This window comes from Coffea arabica, chromosome 10c (assembly GCF_036785885.1).
Source record: "Coffea arabica cultivar ET-39 chromosome 10c, Coffea Arabica ET-39 HiFi, whole genome shotgun sequence".
Taxonomy (NCBI): domain Eukaryota; kingdom Viridiplantae; phylum Streptophyta; class Magnoliopsida; order Gentianales; family Rubiaceae; genus Coffea; species Coffea arabica.
Window position 1 is genome coordinate 50,868,876 of NC_092329.1, and position 24,739 is coordinate 50,893,614.

Below are 24,739 nucleotides of genomic sequence, written 5' to 3' on the forward strand. Positions count from 1 at the left end.
TCCAGCTGTCCTCCTTTTTTTTTTTTTTTAGTTTTAATCTATCGTATATAAATTCTTTTTGCTGATAGAGGGATCAAATGGTTATAAAATAGTTCATTTGTTGGTATATTGTTAAAGAAAAATCTATTTATGATATATTTTACTAAATTTTTTTTGCTGATAGAGGGATCGAATGGTTACAAAATAGTTAATTTGTTGGTAGATTAGAAGTATGATTCTTACTTTTCAATTGACTGTTTCTTGCATTAATTGCTTCTTCATGAATCTTACTTATTAGCATTTTTTATGTATTTGCTTCTGCTCATGGTTGGCTAAGTAATAAAATTTTTTTTTTGTTACATCGTTATTGATTGAGTGTGTATGTGCGCGTGCATAGTAAACCAACAAAATTTGGTGAATTGTGAGCACACCAATATTTTTTTTTTATTGGCTGCAATGATAATATTTTTATAATTTAATCTATTCTATTCTACAAGAAAGAGGAGTCCAAAGAGACTGTGTAAAGGGTTAATACGTATATAGATCTGACTAGACTAAAGGGGTATTCTAACATCACTTTTCAATTTTTTTTCATTGCAGGTGGGATTCAAACCCCCAATTTAACGTTCAAAAAGGGATTTAGTCCCTTTTTTAGATAGAATTATATTAAGGTGTGTAGAAGGACTTAGGACACCAATATATTAAGGTGGATTTTTAAACAGAATTATCTTCTTCCCTTTTGTTTTAGTCTTCCCTTTTGTTTTAGACCAATAGGGTTTTTCTGACAGAATGTTTAAGTGCCTAATATTAAGGTGAATTTGGTGAATTGTGAGCACACCAATATATTAAGGTGGCTTTTTGGATAGAATTACCTTCTTCCCTTTTGTTTTAAATCAATGAGGTTTTAAACTAATAAGATTTTTTTTTTTTTTTAGAAACATAACATAATATCTAATTTCAAGGGATAATTTTAGAAACCTTCCCTGAGATTTCTGAGACTTACACTGACCTCCCTTGAAGTTTGAAAATTACACTAACATCGCTTAAACTTAAGTTTTTGGTAACAAAATCAATCCAATTTAGAAAAATGTACTATTAAAAAAGTATTTTTAAGGAGTGAGATGATAATTTTCTTCCATATATGTCATTTTCTAATTGTCCTCAAGTTGTATTAGTAAAGAATAAAATAATTAATAAAAGTCAGGAGTTATATGTAAAATTTGAAAAGATGCAACAACTATAACCTGAAGCAACAATGGTCTTTGCACATAGCTAGTGCAAATTGTAATGGCTATATTTTTTTGTCATTTGCAACTAAGAAAATTTTTGACTTTTCTAATTCAAATATATCTTCTAATGCATGGATGGGTAATATTTGATTACAAATATAGGATGCTTCTACATTTAACTATTATAGCCTAACCCTTGTAACTATGTGATAAAAGTTTAACTTGAGTTTGGACCAATAAAATCTAAAAATAGCCAAAAATTATTTTTTGCGAGTTTATATTCCTGTTTATAACTATATGCAAACTCATCCCAAGAATTTAGAAGAAAATATTGGTAAAGAACAAGTGTAACTATCATATATAAACATTTAATCTAAAATTTATCTTTTCTTCTTGCAAATTAGTTCATAGTATTAGTTTTTTTTAAAAAACCATGGTAGAAATTGGATACATATACCAAAACTCAATTAATTAAAGGACCATGGTGCTTACGATAATACGCTAAACTAAACATGCTTATCCCATTCAAACTTTACATCCTTTTTCAAAAAAAAATATTTCAAACTAAATATTGCATTGAATTTGTCACGTAACTTTATCTGCTAAGGTCCCTTCAATGGCAATTGCTATTAGTTGTTTAGAAAAATAAACTTTCATCAAAAGGGTTTTCAATAGAATAACAATAAATTGAAACATTGTATGATTCCAAACAAAGTACTGTTTTTTTAAAAAAAAAATTTTCACCTATAGTGAATTTTGAAAATTTTCAACCTTCTAAAACTAGCATAGAGGCTATTTGCAATTGCCAAAGTTGCATGAAATGCCGTTGTAATCTAAGATAAGACAAGAAGTATGATACTTTCACTAAGTTTCCATACAAACAGATTTTGGTAAATCCTTTCATGATTGATTTATATTATGTTAATATAATGGTTTCTAGGTACTAGTTTTCCTTAAGTACATGAAACTTCATTGGATTGACTTTTCAAGTGATATTACTGTACTTCATGTTTAACATCACTACTATGTCTAATCAATGTTTTTTTTTTAAGTAAAATATCCAATCTTAATAATTATTCTATGAATACTTGTTTAGGTTTTCTAATTCATGTATGAGTAACATTGGATAACAACGAAAAACAAAAGTAGAGCAAGACTTCTGGTTGGGGAGGGACGAATAACAAGTATAGGAAATGTTTTTGTATGAGTGTGATTTTGAAAATTATGAATTATATGCCAATTTCTTTTCTTTGACTTAATGATTCAATCCTGATATCGAATTGCAATTTAAAGTAAAATATGTTAAACCAAAATTCTATAACTGGAAGTTGATTATAATCAAAACGATGTTAACAAAGCAAGAATAAAAATCAGGTCCAAAAACCATAATAAGGAAACTATATACCAAGTATGGATTAAAAAATGCGTTAGTAAATGTATTGAATTTATATAATTACTCAAGTCTTTATGTTCTCTTTCTTAAATCCTACATACAAAAAATAAATAAACTCACTCCAATTTTATACCAAATTATAGAAAATAAATATATCGCAAAGTTCGAGTTTCAAAGTGCATATATGGAACATAACCAATTAGCTACAAATTATTCACTTTACATGTATATGAAGATATCTTTTGGAGACAATACCGAAAATGTTAAGAAGATAATTGGCTGCGTTTGGATTGAGTGTTTTTGCACCTGTTTTTGAAAAATTGTTTTTCACATTCCAAATACTACAGTAATGTGTATTTCAAAAACAACTTCAAAAACACCATATCCAAACAATATATCAAAAACAACTCCAAATATATTTCAATTATGTATATTTAATTTGTATATTTTAATAAGTATATTTCAATTTGTATATTTTAATTATGTATTTTAATATGCATATTTCAATTATATTTTAATATATTTTAATATGTATATTTCAATTATGTATATTATATATATTATATTAATATAAATATATTTATTTCAATTATGTATATTATACATAAATTATATTAATAATAATGTATATTGTATATATTATACATTTCTAATACTATATATTTATACATACATATTATAAATATTTTATTTTATTTATAATATATTTTTATATATTTATAATATATTTACATAAATATTATATGTTATATAAATTATATATAATATAATATATAATATATTATACATTTATATAAATGTACATTTATACATAATATATAAATATTTATGTATATTTATAATATACATTTATATTATTTATAATATATAATATAATACATTTATATTAATATACATAATATTAATTTTACATTTATACATAATATTAATACATGTATATATTTATATTAATTATATTAATACATTTCTACATAATATTAATATATATTTATAATTTATTAATTTATACATTTATATAATATTCATTTATAATTTATACATTTTTAATAATATACACTTATACATTTAAATATACATTTATATTATGTATTATATATAATATAATACATTTATACATTTATATTAATATACATAATACTAATTTTACATTTATACATAATATCAATACATATATACATTTATATTAATTATATAAATACATTTCTACATAATATTAATATATATTTATAATATATTAATTTATACATTTATAATAATATACACTTATAATTTATAATATATTTATAATATTCATTTATAATTTATACATTTATAATAATATACACTTATACATTTATAAATATATTTATATTATGTATTATATATAATATAATACATTAATATATTTTTATATGAATATATAAATATATTTATTTATAAATATCTATAAATGTATTATAAATGCATAAATGCATATTTGTATAAAAATATAAAATTTATAATTTATAATTTATTCATTTATATAATATTCATTTATAATTTATTCATTTATAATAATATACATCTATACATTTGTAAATATAAATGTATTATAAATGCATAAATGTATATTTATATAAAAATATAAAAATTATAATATTCTAAAAATACTCAAAAATATGTTTCAAAAATACCTCTAAAAATAATCCAAAAAAATCTACAGTAAAAGTTTTTCATATAGTTTTTGAAAAAACAACCCCAAAAACAACTAATCCAAACGGACTTGTTTTTCAGATTCAAAATGCTACAGTGGTGTTTTTGAAAAACAAACCCAAAAACAGCTAATCCAAACGGAGCCAATATGTAATGTTAAAGTACTTAACTCAAAGTAGAAGTAGCAAAATGGATTGATATCCACTTATCCATCCATATAGACCATCATTATATGGATTTGGATGACTTGAATAAACTTAGCTACTCTAAATGGATAATCATTTAAATCCAGTTAAGTTGATGGATTTAAAAGGATTATTGATATAATCCATGTATATCCAATTAGCAGATCAAAGACGAGAAAAGACATAACTATAATGTTAAGAAGATAATATGTAATTTAAAGTACTTAATAAGAGGTAAAGTTTTGTAGCTCAAAGTAGAAGTAGCAAAATGGATTGATATCCATTAATTTATCCATCCATACAGACCATCATTATATGGATTTGGATAACTTGAATAAACTTAGCTACTCTAACTGGATAATCATTTAAATTCAGTTAAGTTGATGGATTTAAATGGATTATCGATATAATCCATGTATATCCAATTAGCAGATCAAAGACGAGAAAAGATGTAAGTGTATTAATTCAATCATTAGCTAAAACTGACTTTTTTTGGGCCACTTCCTCCATCGCTTATATCTAGAGCTGTTATTCGAGTCGAGCCGAGCCCGAGTAGTAGTGGTTCGAGCTCGATTTGTACGAATTTCGAGCTGGCTCGAGCTCGCTCGATAACATTGTCGAGTCGAATAACTAGCTCGAGTTCGAGCTCGTTAGCTCTATATTTAGCTCGAGCTCGGCTCGAGCTCGGCTCGTTTAACACAATCGAGCCGAGCTCGTTAAGCTCGAGCTCGAGCTCGAAATATTTACCATAGCAGCCATCTGTTCACTGCAAGTCTGTAACCATTCAGAAGATGCAAATTTGGCATACATATTTGTTGCTGAGTGGGGATTATGGATTTAATCCAATTTAGCAAAAGAGAAAAGATCAAGCAGTCCCACCAAAAGAGAGCATATGTAATTTTCTATCAGTCCAACAGTCAAAAGAGCCGTGTTTGACTTGGTATGAATGTCCAGCAACTTAGAAATGTGAAAATTACTCCTCTAAATTGATGAGAATTCACTTTGGCATTCATAGTACCTCAGCCGTGGCTGCTGATGAGAATTCACAAGTAGTCAAGTACTCATATTTTGTTCACTTACAACAAACATCAAAGCAATAATCAAGTCTAAAAGACAGCAAACAATAAGAGCTACAGAGCAACAGCAGTAGCAATTTTCTAAAATTTAGCCTTCATTTTGAGGAAGCTCAACTTCATGACACGTAAAATGTCTCGACAACATCCGATTGATCCTACAGAATAAAAATGTAAAAGTCATGATATTTTCTAAAAGTAAGAGCTACTGAGCTAAAAAAATGAAGTAGAATACCAAAGGACAGCAGCAGCAATTTCTAAAATTTAGCATTCTTTCAATTTTGAGGAAGCTCAACTTCATGATACGTAGATGACTCGGCAACATCAGATTGATCCTACAAAATAAAAATGTCAAAGACTCAAAGTCACGATATTCTCTAAAAATAAGAGCTATAGAGATAAAAGATGAAGTAAAATAATCAATTAACCACATATTACTACTAGAAAGTGTAATACACTTACACGAGACTTGGTTTTTATTCCATGAAGATTGCGAATCCAATTACTACCGCAAAGTAGCATTTGCACTGTCTCAACAGACATAGAAGCTCGCCGATCATCAATTACTCTTCCCCCAGCACTAAAGGTAGATTCAGAAGCCACAGTTGTAACTGGAATAGAAAGTAAGTCACTAGCCATCCTTGACAATATTGGAAACCTCCATCTTTCTCCTTTCCACCACCCCAAGACATCCAGATTAGCAGATGCGTCACAAGCATACCTACTTTCTTCTAAATAAATATCTAAATCTGATTTTTCAGGTGGCGCCTTGTCAATTTCACTAACATGCATTTGAAATTTTTCCTTGCCAGTAAGAATTGGAAGTCCAAGTTTCTTAACATTCCCCAGAGATTGAGCCGAAGAACTACTCACTTCCTTATGTTTACGCTTTACCGACTGCCTCGGTGGTTCCCCGGCATGGGAGGAGAAGTGAGTATCAACATATTCATTGTAAAGCTCATAAAGAAGCTGTTTAATTTCATCAATTTTCACAGCAGCTTCTTCCTCACCATAAATAATCGGAAAAGCATGATAAATGAGTACCATTTTGTACCTTGGATCAACAATAGCACCTAACGAAAGCACCACATTGGTTTCTCCCCAATATTTGTCAAATTTTGCTGACATGCTCAAAGCCATGGCCCTAATTTGATCAGAAATATCAAGAGCTTTTTCATTTAAAAGCTCTTTAATCCTATAAAGCTCCACAAGAAAGATGTTAGAAGTTGGATAGTCGGATCCAGAAATCATGTTAGTGATCTCATGAAAAATACCCAAAAATCGGCACACTTCTTCTACTTGCAACCACTCGTAATCACTTGGAACATAGTGAAACCCAGGGTCAATGTCCTCATATCTCGGGAAAACGTCCTTGAAGTCCAAAGCCGAAGCCAACATGAGATATGTGCTATTCCATCTAGTTGGACAATCTAGAATCAATTTCCTAGAGGGCAACTGTAGCTGTTTTGCAATTTTGGCAAATTGATTTAGGCGACCCTCAGAGTTGTTCAAGTACTTGATCCCCTCTCTAACAGTATCAATCACATCACCTAGTTGATTGAGGCCATCTTGCACTAAAAGATTAAGTATATGTGCACAACACCTCACATGAAAAATTTTTCCAGCAATACTTAACCTCTTTCTTAGAGAAAAATCCTCCCTAAGTCTCCTAACACAAGCATCATTATAAGAAGCATTGTCTACTGTGATGCTGGAAATTTTATTCTCGATCCCCCAATCAATAAAACATTTACTCAAAGCATCAGCAATAATTACTCCCGTATGAGGAGGTGGCACATTACAAAAATTCAACACACGTTTTTGTAACACCCAATCAGAATCAACAAAATGCCCTGTTACAACCATATATTGAATTTTTTGACCAGATTTCCATAAATCTGTAGTTATGCTAACTCGATTAGCACTCTTTAATACAGATTTCAGCTTTCTTTTTTCCAGTTGATAAGTAGAAATGCAATCCTCTTTGACAGTTTGCCGGGTAATCTTTTTATAAAATGGGGACACAGCTTTCATAAATTTATTGAATACAACATGATCCATCATAGAAAATGCGTATTCATGTGCAAGCACCATATGAGAAGCAAGCTCCCGTACCTTGGCATGGTCATATGAAAAATTTGTGATCGAAGTAATTCCATCAGATGGCCCTTCGGTAAAAGACAACACTTGCTGTTTCATCCTATTTTGCTCTCCCATTGCCATCTTCTTTTGTAAACATGCTTTTAGATGACGCTTGTGTTGAGATGTAGCTCCAGTTGTACTCTTGGCAAATAACTCCTTACAATGATTGCATTGCACCTTTTCTATTCCATTGTCTAACTTCACAATTTTCATATCGTCCCACACCGTTGATTTCTTTTTCCTTTGCTTTTTCTCAAAGGGCATTGCTGGTTCTTCATTTCCGCCATCACCTTTTTGCTCTCCTACTCCTCCTCCTTCATTGTCATGTTCTTCTATTATTTCTAACTCATCTTCAGTCATCTCATCCGGATTTTCTTCAATATCCAGTTCTTGATCTACTACTTCATTTAATTGCTCCATAGCAGGACTTGAAGATGAACCTTGGTGGGAATTAAGAGGGCTGTACATACCTATATATTAAGAAAAAAATTTAAGGCATAATTATAAATCAAAGGTTGCATGTCAAATTTCATTATAAATAAAAAAATTCCAATAATTTCAATTATCTATTACAATATGAAAAAATAATTACTGCTCATATTGAAGGCCAAATCCACTTGACACCAAGCAATCTACATAAACTGATTAAGCAATCAATTCATCTAGTTGGTCATGTGGTAGAAATAAGAGTTTATGAAAAATTGGATAAACTGATTAACAAAGAAACTAATGTACTGTAATGGACAAAATTTTTTAAAAGATTCAACCAGTCAAACATAAACTAGTCAACATCCACTATCTATAGGCTGCATATTTTTTTTCGTGTCATTTTCAAAGTTTCTTTTTGGTTTCTTTAGCAGCCCCTCCATGGAAAGGTTTTGTCAAATCTTCAAAATACTACCTGTCTCCACAATCTTTTAGCACAATATTTTAGCAAATATTTTGAGTATTGAAATCTGAGGCTGCTATGCAGAATCCTCGAACCATCATTAGCTTGCAAACTTTTCCTTGGAAGTCGTATCTAGTGTTAGTCCAAAATTCCTTCACAATTCACACACCATAAAAACTTCAGTATTCATGCATCCCTGTGACCTGCGTTACACTTGGTTCACAAACAGAAGCACGGTAACGGAGTACAGAATGGTGATCTCAATTTCACATTCATTAAAATAACAAAACCCACAGGCCACATCCGAATAACCCCTCAAAAGCACAATATTTTAGCAAAATACCAAAATCCCTAAATCCTAATTACCAAATGGAAGAAGATAATGCACCTTAATTTTGTTTTTTGGATCTCAGCTCTATATGTATGTAACTCCAAAATCAGAAATCAAGTACAGAAAAATACACGGGTTCACCAGGTGGCGGCTGGTGTTTGCGCAACCAAGGCGGTGGGCTGGTGCGACAGCCGACAAGTCAGCTCCTCTGAAGAGCGATTGCTGCTGCTCCTTGCTAGAGCCATTATCGATGGGTGAATGGTGATTTAGGGTTGACGCCTGACGGGCCAAAGTCTGGACGGAAGATATTAGAGCAGAGCCGAAGAGAGGGCCAAAGTCTGGACGGAAGATATTAGAGCAGAGCCCAGAGGTGAAGGCGGAAGAAGAATGAGCGAATGAAGAATTAGGGATTAGGGATTCGGGAGTTTGACTCTGGAAAACTGGAAGTATTTTACTGAAATAGCCATAATTAATGAATTGACATTTTTATCCCTCCAATTCGAGCCTTTCGGGTAGCCCGCGAGCCGAGCTCGGCTCGGCTCGTTTAATTAACGAGCAGTCTTTAGGCTCGAACTCGGCTCGTTTATTCTAATAAACGAGTCGAGTTCGAGCCTTAACGAGCCGGGTCGAGCCCGGCTCGCGAGCTGCCCGATTGGAATAACAGCACTACTTATATCCTGATATTTTTCTTTCTTCCTTTCCAGAACTATTCCTCTTCTAATTGTCCTTTGAATTTTTTAAAAAAATTTTCTAGTATCATTCTTTATATATCAAATATCAATCATCAGCTTCTTAAGTAAATCACAATTTGGTCTCTGTTTTTTTTTTTTTTACTCTTATAGCAGTGGAGCCTTAGGACATTTTTCATTAGGGATAATTGCAAAAACCTCTCCTGAGGTTTCTGACATTAGCACTCATCTCCCCTATAATTTAAGAAATAGCACTGACCTCCTCCCCTAGGAGGAAATTGGAGTCTATTGCTGACAAAAGATTGTGAGAATTTACCTTTATACCCTAATTATTTGGAGAAACCTAATGAATTTTGCAAAAAAAGAAAAAGAAAAAGAAAACCTGTTTCTTGTCAACAAATTAAGTACTGAATTAAACTATTTGTTAGTTCTACCATGTTGCATAACAAAAATATAACTTGTTGGGGTTATTTTCACTCTTAGAAATCTTCAATGTTGCTGTTCGATTGCAGCTGCAATATTTGTTCTTGACTGTTAAGGATGTTGGGGAGTTGTATGGTCCTTCCTTATGGTTTGAAGAAGCCATTCTCTTTGCTGCAATATTTCACCTCAAGCTGCCATACTAAATTCAATGAAAGTAGCTATGTTACCCTCACAAACAGCCACACACATTACTAATAGAGAGTTTTATGTGTCAAGTTTATCCTTTATAAGTTGTTGCAATAACTTGCAAATCTAGCCGGTTTTAACTTTGCGTTACTTGGTTCATGATACTTCAACTATTTTATGTGAACTAAAAGAGTTTGCACTTACACCTCTGAAATTTATTAATTGTTAATTGTTTTATAGTGTTTTTTCATTCCTTTGCTAATACTACTTGGCATGCAACACAAAGGGCAACTATGGCACAAATTTCTCATTTCACTTCTTAAAACAATATTTTAATGGCACTTTTTATAGTTTGGGCTGAGTATGCAACAGAATCAGTAACTTCAAGGGAGATCAGTGCTATTTCTTAAATCACAAGGGAGGTGAGTAATAGTGTAAAAAACCTGATCAGGGGAGGTTTCTGCAATTTTCCCTTTTCATTAAGGAAGGAATCGAGGGTAGAAAAATCATCAACTAATGTCAAAGTAATTTTATTTTTATTTTTTCCAAAAGTGGCGGCAAATTCATTTGTTAAGAGAGAAATTGTAGATGGTCCAACAATATAGCATAGTATTAGTATACCCAAGGTTTATAAAATCCAGATCCTACGTAGGATCGATTTTAATTTCACAGAATCGAATCGTAAGATCGTAAGATCCACCAAAAACTCCTAAATTTACTAAATTAATGAATTTGAAATTCATATACCATTTTGTACATCATAAAGATATCAAATAAATAAGTTACTCATAAATATATAGCATTTTTTACTTACTGTCTGACAAGCATTTGAAATTCATTTATACCATTTTGTTTTCTTTTCACAATTATAGCCATTGCAAAGTAATACTATGAGAAAAGCCAGGCTAAATGTTGATTTGAGCTGAAAATTCAGAAGAAATTGGAATTTTCAAACTAGTTAACAAAAAGTTCAAAAGCATATGTCCACGGCAGCCCATCTTTCTGGTCTAAATAGGAAAATCTGGGCAATTAATGCACCTTTCTAGTTTAAGGAAAAAAATAAAGGCCAGGAAATTAAAAGTTCAAGTGAGACCCAATACTTTTTGGCTAAAAGAATGAGCTTCTTGGACACAAAGCTACCTAACAACCTTGTCTAAGAAGAAGAAAAAGTTATCTACGGAAATAAAGTAAGCACTCGAAATTCTCAAGATATCAGAACTCAATCTTGCATGAAATGCTTAGCTATTGCAATCAATAGTAAGCAAACAATAAAGTATGTGAGTTGAAGCACTCTGTGTTTGGTAACTGCAAATTTCACTTGATGACATTTAGACAAATCAACGTTATAAAGAGGTAGACAAATCAAAATCATGTTGTTGAAAGTGAAAAGATCCAATTGGACAATTGAAAAGATCCAAAAACAAAAATAACAACAAAAAAAAGAAGAAAGAAAACGGTGTCGAATTAGGGCATTCAAAGCCAGAATAGTAAATGCAAATCTGTGTAGAATCTGAATCAAATTCTTCCCGTTGTTCAAATGTTGGTACTTGGTATTTGGTAGAAGCCGCAGCGATTTCGCCTTGTTGGTTGGAGCTGCAGCGGTGGAGAAGAAGTGAAAACTGAAAAGTAAAGGCTGAAATGAAGAATGAAGAAACGAGTCAACGATAGAGGACTGAGTAGAGGAGAAGAATATGAGATTTTTTTACTTTTTGAGGCAAAATTTGTTAAAAAATTGCAATTAAAGGCTACAATTCTTTAATAAATTACAAACCTACTACAAATGTTTTCATTTACTTGCAAAATGGAGTCTCGTATTTCACAAATTTGCAAAAAATTGTAGGATCGAGGTAGGATCGTACGATCCTACTACGATCCTACCCGATCCTATGTAGATTAATACAATTTGCGACTCTGAATACGATCCGGATCGATTTTGGTTATCCGGATCGTAGGATCCTACGATTCGGATCACGATTTTGACAACACTGGTTAGCATTACATGTCCCTGTTCTCAGCAAATAAATTAGAGAATTTTCCTCAGTTGAAGAGGAAAAAAGCGTACACTCGATTTTCATTTCATCTTTTGTTTTGGCGATATTGAATTGATTTGTAAGTATTTACATAAATCATAAATTTGCAGCATCATTATTTCATCTTTTCATCAAATTTGTTAAGATTGGGATTGCCGAAGGAGATACAGAAATTTTTGGAATATAAATTGCTATGCAGATTTGGATCCTAAATTTAGGACTTGGGTGAGCAAATGGTTAAATGGATGAATCGTGGTTTTCCATTTAAATGGCATCTAATTAGATCCATTTATTAAATGGTTCTAATTGGATCGCATCAATTTTATCCACAATCCATTTAACTAAAACCATTTATCAACCATTTATCCATGTTGCCACTTCTAGGTCAAACAACCTAGAAATATTTCAAGAATTAATAATTTTTCAAAGGAAAATTTATGTGGAACGGGGAAAGGAAATGGAATATATTTAGAATTTTAAGGAGGGCAACGCAACGGTTTTACATGAAATTTCTGAAAAGTTCTCTTGGATTAAAAGGTTTTTTTTTTTTTTATATATATATATCAAAACTCGGGTTGTGGCCCTATCCCTCCGGCAGTAATTTAAAAGCACTCACACTTTTAACTATTATAACCCGCTAGTCCACTAAGTTTTCCTACTAGCACCATTATTCATGTTTTGATTATTTTATATAATAATAGTTTTTGTTAATATGTTTATTAGGTAATAAAATTTTAAATTGAGCTTGGACAAATAAAATTTAAAATTGTTTAAGATCTTGTTGGTAATTATATACAAATTCATTCAAAGACTTTAGAAGAAATTGTTGGTAAAGAACAAAAAAAATTGCCAAATATTAAACTTTTAATCTAAAACTTTTCCCCTCTTGCTATCTGTTTCATCAGAGAAACTCAACTTAGAAATTGGATGTATATGCTAAAAATTAATTAGAGGAACATGGCACTTGAAAGAATATGCTTAAATAAATATGCTGATTTTATAATTTTCATGCAAAATTATTCTGGATAGGTAAAAATATTTCATTTCGTAGTATTTCATTGGATGATTGTATTTCAAATAAATTCAAGAAGTTAAGATATGTTGTTATTTTATTAACAAAAAAGGGAAATTTCTTGATGTGGTTGCAATTTAATTTTTTTTTTGTGCTTTGGATACCTAGAAATATGAAATGTCTTGGTCAAGTAAATATAGAAAATAGAGACCCAGAAAAAACTTAGATGATACAATTGAACCATTGTATGACTCTGTACAATTAATCCAGTCAAAATGATCCAAAAAAAGTGTTACTTTTTATTTTTTTCCCTATAAAGCATGTCGATATTTTTCAATATTCTAAAGCAATCATAAAAGCTTTTTGTGACTACCAGAGTTGCATAAAATGCTATTCCTATCTCATTAAGGTATCAAGTAGTAGAATTGTTACTAAAGGTGGGTTTGATAAAACTAAAATTTGAAAATTGAAGTCTGAAATCTGAAGTCTGAATCCATTAAGTTATTAAATTGTTAAATATTAAATCTAATACATTTGAGTGTATATCACATTTAGTAATAAGTGAATAGCTTATCAATTAATTTTGGAGCAGGTTTTGCCTAGAAAATTCAGTGCCACTCAATTAATTCAGATGTTCAGTTTTTAGTGATCAAACGGTCTGAATATGTTAAGATCTGAATCCATTAATTTTAAGTGCTGAATTGGGTTATCAAACAATATCTAAGTTTCCATATAACAAGATTCAAATAAGTTCTACCATTATTGAATCACATGATTATATTGATATAATGGACAATTTTCCTTAAATGCATAAAACAAGCTATTAGTATCTTTCCTAAAGTTGACTTTTCAAGCGTGATGCTATTATACTTTGTATTTAGAGGAGGGGAGACAACCGTTCCTGGCAGTTTATGGCCATGATTTGGCTAAAAAAATTTGTATGGTTCAGATCACTTCTTGTATCTCGATTTTCACAATTTGGGTGGAACCCACAAAAATTTGTATTAAAGTTACACGTTGTGCAAACAAAGTTACGCCGTGTGCAAAGAAAGTTACACAGTGTGCAAAATGCATAAAACCGCTAGGAACCTGCAACCGTTCCTGCCCGCAGTCCTCGTGTTTAACATCACTTCTATGTCTCATCAAAACTTTTTTGGTAAAATATCTCAATGTAATAATGATGTTAACCTCAAAATGCTTGTTTAGATTTTTCAAATTTGTGATTAACACCACTTCTACGTCTCATCCAAGCTTTTTTTTGCTAAAATATCTAACACTAATAATGGTATTAAATTCTCAATACTTGTTTACACTTTCTAATACATGTACAAGTGACTAGTACATGTACAAGTGATATTTGGTAACAATTTAAATGGGTGTTGGAGTCAAGAAGATTTTTGGATAGAAAGGCAAAGTTATAAGTGTTGGAAATTAGTTTTTTGATTAGTGCAATTTTGAAAATTATGAAGTGTACGTTAGTTTTTCATTTTTTGACTTAAGATTTAGTCTTGACATCTAAAAAATTTAAAATAAAATACTTGAAACCAAAATTCTATAAGATCAAGTTGCTTATGGCCAAGATGATTTTAACCAAACAATAATAAAAATCAAGCCCAACAAACCAAAGAATGAGTGTTGTACAACCAATATGGGAAAAAGTATCCGTTAGCATATCAAATTTTACACATATACACATTACTCATGTCTCTCTCTATCTTCTCTTTTTTAGCATTGTACTAAAAAAAGAAGAAATATATGAAATTGCTATACAGTTTAATACCAAATTGTAAACAATAAACTTTTTGCAAAGTTAGCCAATTAGTTAAAAATATTCATTTTGTATGTTTATAAAGAGATATTTTTGGAGACAATATCGAAAAATTTAAGAAGATAATATATGACAATAAAGTATTTAATAAGAAGTTTATTTTTTATACCATTTAAACAAATAGCAATTTATAAATATTCAAAAAGAGTGGACGAGGGCAAATGTTAGTATCTTTCCAAAGACAAAAGTTAGCTGGAGAGAGGCACTGAAAATTTTCTTTAAAAAAAGTAGTTCTAAATGAAAATTCTCAATATTCCTCTAGGGTTAAGAGGATTTTGCCAAAATTTTTAGGGAGAGAAGTGGCTGCCCTACTGTATCCCTGTCTATCTATTAGTAATATTGTAACTCACTACATCCACGACTAAGTTTTCCTACTAGCATCTTTATAAGGTAATGGTATTTTCTTTCAGTTTTTGTAATTTTTCATTGCACAGTAATGGTCTTTGTTTTTTTTTTTTTTACAAAAGTAGGGATGCCATCCCTTAATTTATTTATAACCGAAAAGAGTACAGCGAATAAGAGGGGGGCCAAACCTGACCTCTGTTAAAGTAAAAGAAACATCTAAGGAAACGCACAGTAATGGTCTTTGTTAATATGTTTATAAGGTAATAAAAGTTTAAATTGAGCTTGGACAAATAAAATGTAAAAATAGTTTAAGACCTTGTTGCTAATTATATGCAAGACAAGAATATATAAGAAACTGCTAGCAAAGAACGAAACAAAATTGTCAAATATAAATTTTTAATCTAAAAGTTTTTATCTGTAATTTTCTTAAAGAAACTCAGTTCAGGAACTGGATACAGATGCTAAAATTTGATTAGAGAACATAGTTCTTAGTATAGGTGGCAAACCAACCCACGTAACTAAATTTACCTATACCCGCCCATAAATAGATGGGTATGAGTGTCTTAAATTTTTGTCTATGGGTATAAATGGGTTACCCAATAATATCCATTTATTAAATGGGTATTATTGGGTAACTCATCAAACCCAATTAGCCCATTTAGAATTCTCTTCCCCCACTCATTTTTTTTTCAAAATTTTCATCTTGTCATGATGTTAACTACTTTTGTTTCATTATTATTATTATTTGTTGGTTTTATCTTATTATTTTATTTTATCTTAGTTTGTTAACTTGCTTATTTTTCAGCATTACCAATTTATGATAAATTTTAGGCTCTTTTCTTATCTTTCTAAAATGAAATTTTAAATTTATATATGAAAATAATGTTAAGGATTCAAAATTTTTGGTTTAAGTTTTATATTAACTTTTATAGTACTTAGTTCAATTTTTTATATTCTTATTATTCAATTATTAAATAATATGTAAATTTGCTTCATAAAGTATAAATGGAAAAAAATTGGTAATTAGGCTTATTGAACATTACAAGTAAATATTTAAAACTAATAATGGATACAAAGAGCGGTATAAATTGATAACTTAGTTTGCAAAAATGAATTTAAATAAGTTTACAAAAAATTAAAATAAATGGGTTATAAATGGGTAATTGGGCTACCCAATTCATTTTTTGACTTACCCATTTATACCTATCTAATTAGATGGGTATAAATGGGTTGACTCACTTGTACCCATTATCCATTTTACCCAACCCAAACCCACCCATTTTGACACCTCTAGTTCTTAGGAAAATATGCTAAACCAAACATGCATAAGTAGAGAAAAAAGATAACTTATTCAAAGCAATTTTGCGTTTTCCACACAAAATTGTTCCAAATAAAGATATTTCATTTCTATAAATAAATTCAAGAGATTAATACAATTTGTTGCTTAATTAGCAAAAAATGAAACAAATTTCTTAACGCGGTTGGCATTATTCCAAAGTTGGTCAAGTACGGACACAAATAGTACAGCTTAAGGTACAAATAGTACAGCTTAAACCTTTTATTTACCTTCCATATAATACAAATGCAAAGCACTAGGAAATGGCCAGCCAAGTTCTCATCATCAAATCTTTTCTGGGGAGCTTTATCCATTACGGTCTATATAAACCCCAGTGATCCGTACGTAATTTTACCACAGGCTCAACCAAATACCAACCCAAAGGGAAAACAAAAAAGGAAACAAAAATGAACCAAGAAACTGTAGTTATCATAGTTGGAGGTGGCCCTGCTGGCCTTGCAACTTCAGCGTGCCTAAATGTACGTGGCATTCCCAATATTGTTCTAGAACGAGAAGATTGCAGTGCTTCTCTTTGGAAAAAACGAACTTATGGTCGTTTGAAACTCCATTTGGCCAAGCAATTTTGCCAACTTCCTCACATGTCATTTCCTCCTGATGCACCAACTTTTGTACCCAAAGATGGCTTCATCCAATATTTGGATGACTACACTTCCCATTTTAACATTAATCCCATTTATTGTAGGCTTGTTGAGTCTGCATCTTTTGATGTTACTGATGAAAAATGGCTTGTTTTGGCCAAAAACGCACTGTCTGGGGCAATAGAAAATTATGTTGCAAAATTTCTAGTTGTTGCCACGGGCGAAAATAGTCAAGGGTTGATACCAGAAATTCCAGGTCTAGATAGTTTTGGCGGTGTGGCCATGCATTCTAGCCATTATGACAATGGCCAGAATTTTTGTGACAGAGATGTGTTAGTTGTTGGTTCAGGAAACTCTGGGATGGAAATAGCCTATGATTTAGCAAACTGGGATGCAAAGACCTCAATTGTGATTCGTAGCCCGGTAAAAACTTTTAATATTTTTGTTTTATTCTCTTTTGCTCTCTCATCATCTCATCATCAACTCTTATGATTTTCTAAAATTTTTACTTTTTCATATTTATTTTTCTAATCTTTTGCTCTGTCATGATCTCCATAAAAGACATAGATCAAGACGCAAATTCATGGACAGAGAGTTTCTAGAGTTCATTCCACTATAGTCGACCAGCATGATCATTTCCAGTAGAAGGATCTGTGTTTCTTGCAATCTAAGACACGTTCTTTCTTTTTTTTGTCCACGGACATAAATTTTACCTTTTCTAATTTCAGGTTCATGTTCTAACCAAGGAAATGGTGCGATTTGGAATGAAACTGTTGAAATTCATTCCTTGTGATCTAGTGGATAGCACTGTAGTCATGCTTAGCAAGTTCCTGCATGGAAACCTTGCTAAATATGGGCTTGAAAGGCCAGACAAGGGACCTTTTCTTCTCAAAAATATGACAGGACAATCTCCTGTCATAGATGTTGGGACTTTGAAAATGATCAAAAGTGGAAAAATTCAGGTAGACAACCTTGACATGCTCATGGCATCCTTCATTTTTTTTTTTTTTGTCAAGATGAAATAAAACTCGATATAAGACATTCACTACTGTTTCTTGTCAGGTTCTACCGGCAGTGAAGAGGGTTGATGGAGATTATGTTGAATTTTCAAATGGCATTAAGAAAAATTTTGATGCCATAGTTTTTGCTACTGGCTACAAAAGCACAGTGAGAACATGGTTAAAGGTACATGAAATGAAACCTTTAAGTTTACTTGGAATTAATTACCAGTATTACTGATTATCCTTTTATGATATTTAATGAAGGATGGAACTAGCCTTTTCAATGAAGATGGAATGCCCCAAAAAAGCAGACCCAATCACTGGAAGGGAGATGATGGATTGTATTGTGCAGGATTCTCAAGCTCTGGACTGTTTGGAATATCTAAAGATGCCATGAACATAGCTGAAGATATCAATTTCATGCCAGGGAAGGAAAAGAATTTAAAGCTGAAGTATATTGAAGAAATATAACAATATCACTTGCTGATACTATTTTATATACCCAGACATGCAATGAATCATATTGTATCGGTGCCATTAGTGGCAAGCTACCTATCAGTTATTGCCATGAATAATGAAATTCCATTTCATTTCAAAGTTTTGTTCTTGGTCCTCTGTATTTGGATTTTGATCAAATAATCATTTCAATTAATGAATACTTAGTTTTATTAGAATTAACTAATTTATTTTCACTCTTATTCCCTCGCTACAACACTCTCCTTACTCGTCAAATCAAGAAATTAAACGGCTAATTATTGAAAAGCATCAAACCATCACATCACACCGCTGAAGAAAATATTAAGCCTCTTGAATTTCACAGATATTGCAGGCAAAAAATGAGTGAAAATGACAAGCATTGCTTACACCAAAAAGGGGGGGGGGGGAAAGAAAAAAGAAAACCCCATAGTAACATGTACATGCATGGATGTTACTTTAATCTCTATTATTTTCCCACCATCATCTAGTAACAAAAGAAGAATGCCTAAAAGGGTAAAAGGCTTATTCACGTGTTTGGGAAAAACTTGGAAAAATAAACGCGGACAAGACGAGCAAGAAAAATTGCCCATGAAAATGAATTGGTTATAGGAATTCAACGAAATCCAAAAAAAAAAAAAAACAAAAAAAAATCTTTTTGTAATTGTCCTCTTCTTGTTGTTCATTTCATTTTTCTGTCAATCTATTTTCTTCTTGGCTCAGGTTGGCTGAGTGTGCAGAGTTTTAAATTAACAATCAAAGGTGAGTCAAATTGATGTTTCTTGAAATGCTTAGCTAATAAAGCACACTAATCAGGCAGCAGGTAAACATTAGAGCTGTCCAAGTTGGAACATTTACTTACCAAAGTGCTATTAAGCCTGAAGTTTGACCTAATCTAGGAACTAATGCATATTGATCACAAAGCTTTTCTTTTAGATTATGTTTGGTATGCTATCATTTAAATTTTTCTAGCTTTCCTTCTATCCTAATCAATTCCTAATTCATGTATAACTAGATAGGTTATATATAGGAAAACTTCAGCAACGTTATGTGAATTGATAGGATTTTTCCAGTTCACTTCTTAATGTTTGGGAAGAGGTTCAATTATTTAAGTTCTTAATTAACCTATCAGTACTCTACCAAAATGTGCTACACACCAGCTCCAAGTTCCCTCAATCAATGACAATTTGATTTTGATGGGCCGACCAATGAGACAAAAATAATAAACAGACTAAGCCAATGAAAGTTACTAGCAAACTAGACTTGAATGATACGATAACATTTCTATTCGTGCATCACCTTCTCAAGGGAGAATTACAGTTTTGGTTCCTAATATTTAGTCTCTGTGTTAAATTGATCTCTAATGTTTTGATCAAAACAAATTTGGTTCTCAAAGTTTCAGATTTTAAGCATATTTAGTACAACTGATGAAGATTCAACAATAACTAATGGTCAAAATCATATTGCTATTAGCCAACAGTTCTAACTTCGTATTGGTCCCCTATACTTTAACTTTTGATTAATATGATCCATTAAATTTCAAATAGTTACAATAGTGTGCTAAAATGGAATGAATTGCGAATTGATTAAATATATGATATATGAAATCTTAAATCCATGCCAAATTTCATTAAAAAGTACTTTATACTGGCACAACATTGTCATTTTCTAATGAGTATCTGTTCTTTGTGAAAGTTACAATTAGATAATAGTAAGTAATATGTAAAATAAAAATTGACCACAAGTTACAATTGTAAAAATGATTTGTCACAATTAGTTGTAAACACAAGTAGCAAGGTACCTTTAACATCTAATGCCACACATAACAAGTACATATAAAAGAGCATGAGGGTGCTTTGGAGTAATATAAGCCAAAAGGCAAACACTAATTAGGATGAAAAACAAAAATAGAGAAAAAAACTTAAGGATATTATTATCAAAGTACAGATTTTGTTACCATACTAGAATCAACCATCAAGCATCATATTCATACTGCTCCAGTTGTACATCCTTGGACTTCAAAGGCACATATTCCCCCAAATAAGCTTCAAGATGATCCGATAGGGCTGACTTATCAATGTTTTCATGGTGATAAGACTTGCAAACAAAGTAGACAATTGTTTGAATCACCAATCCAAAGAGAATCAACTTGAAAAGCAGCAACAAACACAGCATCCCTAATCCCAAACGGTATAATACTCCAAATTTCCATCCACCATGAACAACATGAGCATAAAACAACAGCTGAATTGCAGCAAGGGACAAATTCAGCTTAAAAAATATAACTATGCTAATCAGCATCTTCCCTTTGATTAATTCCTGGCTTTTCATCATAGCTTTGATCCCATATGAGTCTTCTAAAACAGACACAACACTGGCCAACTGCCAAATTATGGTCATGTAGACAAAGACCAGAATATACACAATCAACAAGAGGATTAACAAAACAGCACCAATCGACGTTTCTCCAAGGGTCATGGTCAATATCATTAAAACTAGTAAAGCTATGAGGTTATAAGCAAAGAAAGCAAGAAAAGTGCACAGAAAAGTGACCACAAGCCTTTTCCAGACCTTTGGGACAACACTCATGACCTTCTTGAAGGTTATTTCTCGGCCGGTATATATGCTGGCAACTGTGTAAACAACAGCAGAAGTGGAAAGCAGAGAAAAAATGAGGAGAAATGTGAAGTAAGTGATGTTGAAAAGCCACAGAATTGCCAATTCAGACCATACAAGATCAGTGAGTTTCTTGCTTTTTTGAGGCTCTGATTGGGCACGATGCAATTGGTTTTCAGTGTGGATGATTTTTATCTTGAGTAGATGGGATATTTCTATATGAGCCAAGAAAATGAAGGATAGCGGAAGGATCAAAGATAGGGTGATTTTGCTGAAGATTTTTCTCCATCTAAAAACCACTTTGTAGGCTTCTGCATAGATCCCAAAAAGGCCTAAGAATTGCATCTCTTCTTGCTCTCTGTCCATGATTGTTTCTTCAAGAGTATGCAGATTGGAAAGTTGAAAGAGGACAAGACTTGAAGAAGAAAGGAAGAAAGACTAATATAAGCTGGCTTTTGAGGAAGAAAATGTAGGAAAATTATATTCTGGACATTTGTCCATTTATCTGTCATAGCACCCTTTATTACAAGTTAACTGCATAGGACAATTTCATTATTTGTTTAATTGTTGAGAATGCATTTTATAAGCTACCATTTGGCATTATTTGTTGGTACAAGCCAAATACAGATTGAGTAAAATATTGGATTAGGACATATATTGGAATTAAATTAATAAACAAATGACAGTGTTGGGATCAACCGAATTAGAACATGATAATCCAAAAATGTAAAACACTGGAGTAGGACGTGAAAGGGCTTAGAATATTTAGACTCATGGAATTAGAATATCCATAATATGTCAAAAACATAATAGCTGCATCCAAGGCGATTTGGTGGAGTTTTTCGTTTCTTTCTATATCGATTTAGATACCGCAGTTCACCTAGATATTTACATCTAGATGGCAAATAAAAGGTATCTATTTAGGTTTAGATTGTATGATACATTTATCCAGTTACTTACAATTTATGGGGTACATAAAATAGGATGTGGCCAAAATTCTGATCAATGTGCAAAAAAAAGTTCAAATAAAGCATCATTTATCTCTGTCTATAGAAAATTGTTGATAAAATGACAACCACTTAATTCTATCGTTTCAATAAAAAAAAGCAACCACTTAAAAAATTTTCCCAGAAAATATGTCAAATGCTGTCAGAATTATTGGCATGGACCACTCGGGTAAAAACCGGTTGGATGGAAAAGTCCATTTCCAAGAGTAAGCCGACAAAACGTACGGAGTGGGATCCACATACTTTGCTAAGCAAATGATCTTGCAATTATTCTCCTTTATGCGGAGTAATCCTTGATCGGATCTAAATTCCATCAATTCCAATTTGGTCAGGAAATGCAACACAGATAGGCCAATCAAGAGTGCAGATCTTCAACAATATTTATTGTATATAATTGACATAATTGAACATTTTTTTAGATAATAAACTCAATTTAACAAAAACACAATCTTTTGGATAATAAAAGTAGTTTTCTGTTCAAGTCTGACAAGTGAGACTAACAAACTTATATTACTTTCTAGAAGGGACAGAACAGTAATATACTGTACATATAGTGGATTAAATTCTTAAGGGGTGGCAGTTTCTATGTGGCTTAAGTTTTTTTTTTTTCCCCTTTCATTGTAGAAACTGACTACAAACCTATTTATTTTGCCATAGGGGGTCCAATTGCTTAGCTTCTTGAAGGTTGGACTGAATATTGGCATATTGCCACCTACACACACTCACACACACATGTAGACTTGGGTAGATTTTAGTTTTCAAGAGGTGATTTTTAATTATCAGCAAAGTCAGCTATTACCTAATTGATGACCTCTTCCAAATTCATACTATATTCCTTTTTGAATGTTATTTTCTAAGTATTAGCAGTCTAAATCACTTTTAAACTTGACTAAAGTTCATTACTAAATAGATGGCACCTGCTTCTGTCAACTTCATCAAATACAACCAGGTTCAAGGGTGTTAATCTATGTTGAGTATCACAGATTGGCTGGTACGTTTTGGAAGCAGTAAGCCATTTATTAGAGGTTGATTAATAGTCCACTATACTACAGCAATTGTTTTCAGCTTTTAGGTGCAAAAGGGTTTCAATTGTATTGTTTGAACTAGTCGTGGCTTTATTTCTTCAAATGCTAAAAATTAAGTTTTCCGAGTAGCAATTTCATCTGCAAAAATAAAAAGAAAAAGAAAAGAGGGTTCATCTAGATTAAGTTGTAGAAATAAATTTCAAAAGGGAGAATCTATCATCTAATTATCAGAAGAATCAACCACCTAATCAAGCATCGGGGTGATCTGCTTGTTTGGAGTAAAAAATCAAAATTTTTGGCAAAAAAAAAAATGCCGAGGGTGAATTTTTTTTGGGTCAATTCTGAAATCATGCAAATGAATTGATTAATGAGAAGCTTTTAAATAATGCTATATTTGAAATGGTTATAATTTATGTTCAAGTTTCTTTTGGTTCCCATTCTTTTATTTCACTAGTAATAGTTCACGTGCTTTGCACGTGACTATAATATTTTAAAATATATTATTCTTTAAATACTAAATTTTTTTTATGAAATTTTGATCATCAACATCATAATATAGTATTTTTATATTATTTATTTTTTTAAGCTAGTCATTTTTAAAATTTTATTAAATGAAAAGAGATAGAAAAGAATCCAATGTAGTTGATGACATGTGTCGAGTCTGTGCAATAATAATTACTAAAAAGTCCTAGTTACCGCCACAATTAATTATAGAACAAATCCAAGTACTAAAGTAGGACTTTAGGTGTGCAATGGGTTACTTGATTCACCCTATTTCCGAAGAGTTTGCTTGATCCGATATACCAGAATTGTCTATAAAAGTATTAAATTTACGTACAATGGCAAGTAGGGTCGATTCCACAGGGAACGGATAGGAAGTTGTTTCTTTTCAAATCAATAGAACAAAATTGAGGGATATTTGATGGAGTGAAAATGAAAATAAAATAAACAAAATTCAAAAGCTAACTCAATGAGCACAATTTACTAAAAATAGCAATTAATAAAATTCTACCCAAATGATCAACTTTTCAGGCACGGTCCAATTAAATGATCATCGATGCAACGATATTTCATTCATCCGTCATTAGGTTGGTTATAGCTATCAACAAGCTCTGACAACTAGTTCTTCCTTATTTTTTGGACAGTCAAGGTACGACCATTGACTGCTTCTCTAACCAGAAAACAACCCTAGGTACGACCGTAGGAATTTAATTATCCAGTTGTATTAAAACTAGAAGAACCCAACCCTAATCAATAAACACGCTAAGAGGGTTTA

The 24,739-nt window shown here is 31.5% G+C and overlaps 3 protein-coding genes across 3 annotated transcripts; 1 reads left to right on the plus strand and 2 right to left on the minus strand.

Moving 5' to 3' along the window:
• Nucleotides 1-5,443: 5,443 nt before the first annotated feature.
• On the minus strand, nt 5,444-8,132 carry LOC113714203 (zinc finger BED domain-containing protein RICESLEEPER 2-like). Its single transcript, XM_027237996.2, has 3 exons — nt 5,993-8,132; nt 5,766-5,865; nt 5,444-5,688 (listed from the first exon to the last, which is right to left on the minus strand). Exons 1-2 carry the CDS (start codon nt 8,090-8,092, stop codon nt 5,806-5,808), a joined length of 2,160 nt encoding a protein of 719 aa, XP_027093797.2. The 5' UTR covers nt 8,093-8,132; the 3' UTR covers nt 5,444-5,688; nt 5,766-5,805.
• Nucleotides 8,133-17,148: 9,016 nt separating this feature from the next.
• LOC113714204 (probable indole-3-pyruvate monooxygenase YUCCA11) lies at nt 17,149-18,812 on the plus strand. Its single transcript, XM_027237997.1, has 4 exons — nt 17,149-17,763; nt 18,069-18,302; nt 18,403-18,525; nt 18,606-18,812. Exons 1-4 carry the CDS (start codon nt 17,149-17,151, stop codon nt 18,810-18,812), a joined length of 1,179 nt encoding a protein of 392 aa, XP_027093798.1.
• A 1,977-nt stretch (nt 18,813-20,789) lies between these two features.
• LOC113714205 (uncharacterized) lies at nt 20,790-21,797 on the minus strand. Its single transcript, XM_027237998.1, has one exon. It carries the CDS (start codon nt 21,795-21,797, stop codon nt 20,790-20,792), a length of 1,008 nt encoding a protein of 335 aa, XP_027093799.1.
• Between the last annotated feature and the right edge of the window lie 2,942 nt (nt 21,798-24,739).

Coding starts and splice junctions, on each gene's coding strand:
- LOC113714205 (XM_027237998.1), bottom strand. CDS start 21,797: ATGGACAGAGAGCAAGAAGAGATGCAATTCTTAGGCCTTTTTGGGATC.
- LOC113714204 (XM_027237997.1), top strand. CDS start 17,149: ATGAACCAAGAAACTGTAGTTATCATAGTTGGAGGTGGCCCTGCTGGC. Junction 17,764..18,068: donor CAATTGTGATTCGTAGCCCG/GTAAAAACTTTT, acceptor TTCTAATTTCAG/GTTCATGTTCTAACCAAGGA. Junction 18,303..18,402: donor TCAAAAGTGGAAAAATTCAG/GTAGACAACCTT, acceptor GTTTCTTGTCAG/GTTCTACCGGCAGTGAAGAG.
- LOC113714203 (XM_027237996.2), bottom strand. CDS start 8,092: ATGGAGCAATTAAATGAAGTAGTAGATCAAGAACTGGATATTGAAGAA. Junction 5,866..5,992: donor GAATAAAAACCAAGTCTCGT/GTAAGTGTATTA, acceptor TTTATTTTGTAG/GATCAATCTGATGTTGCCGA.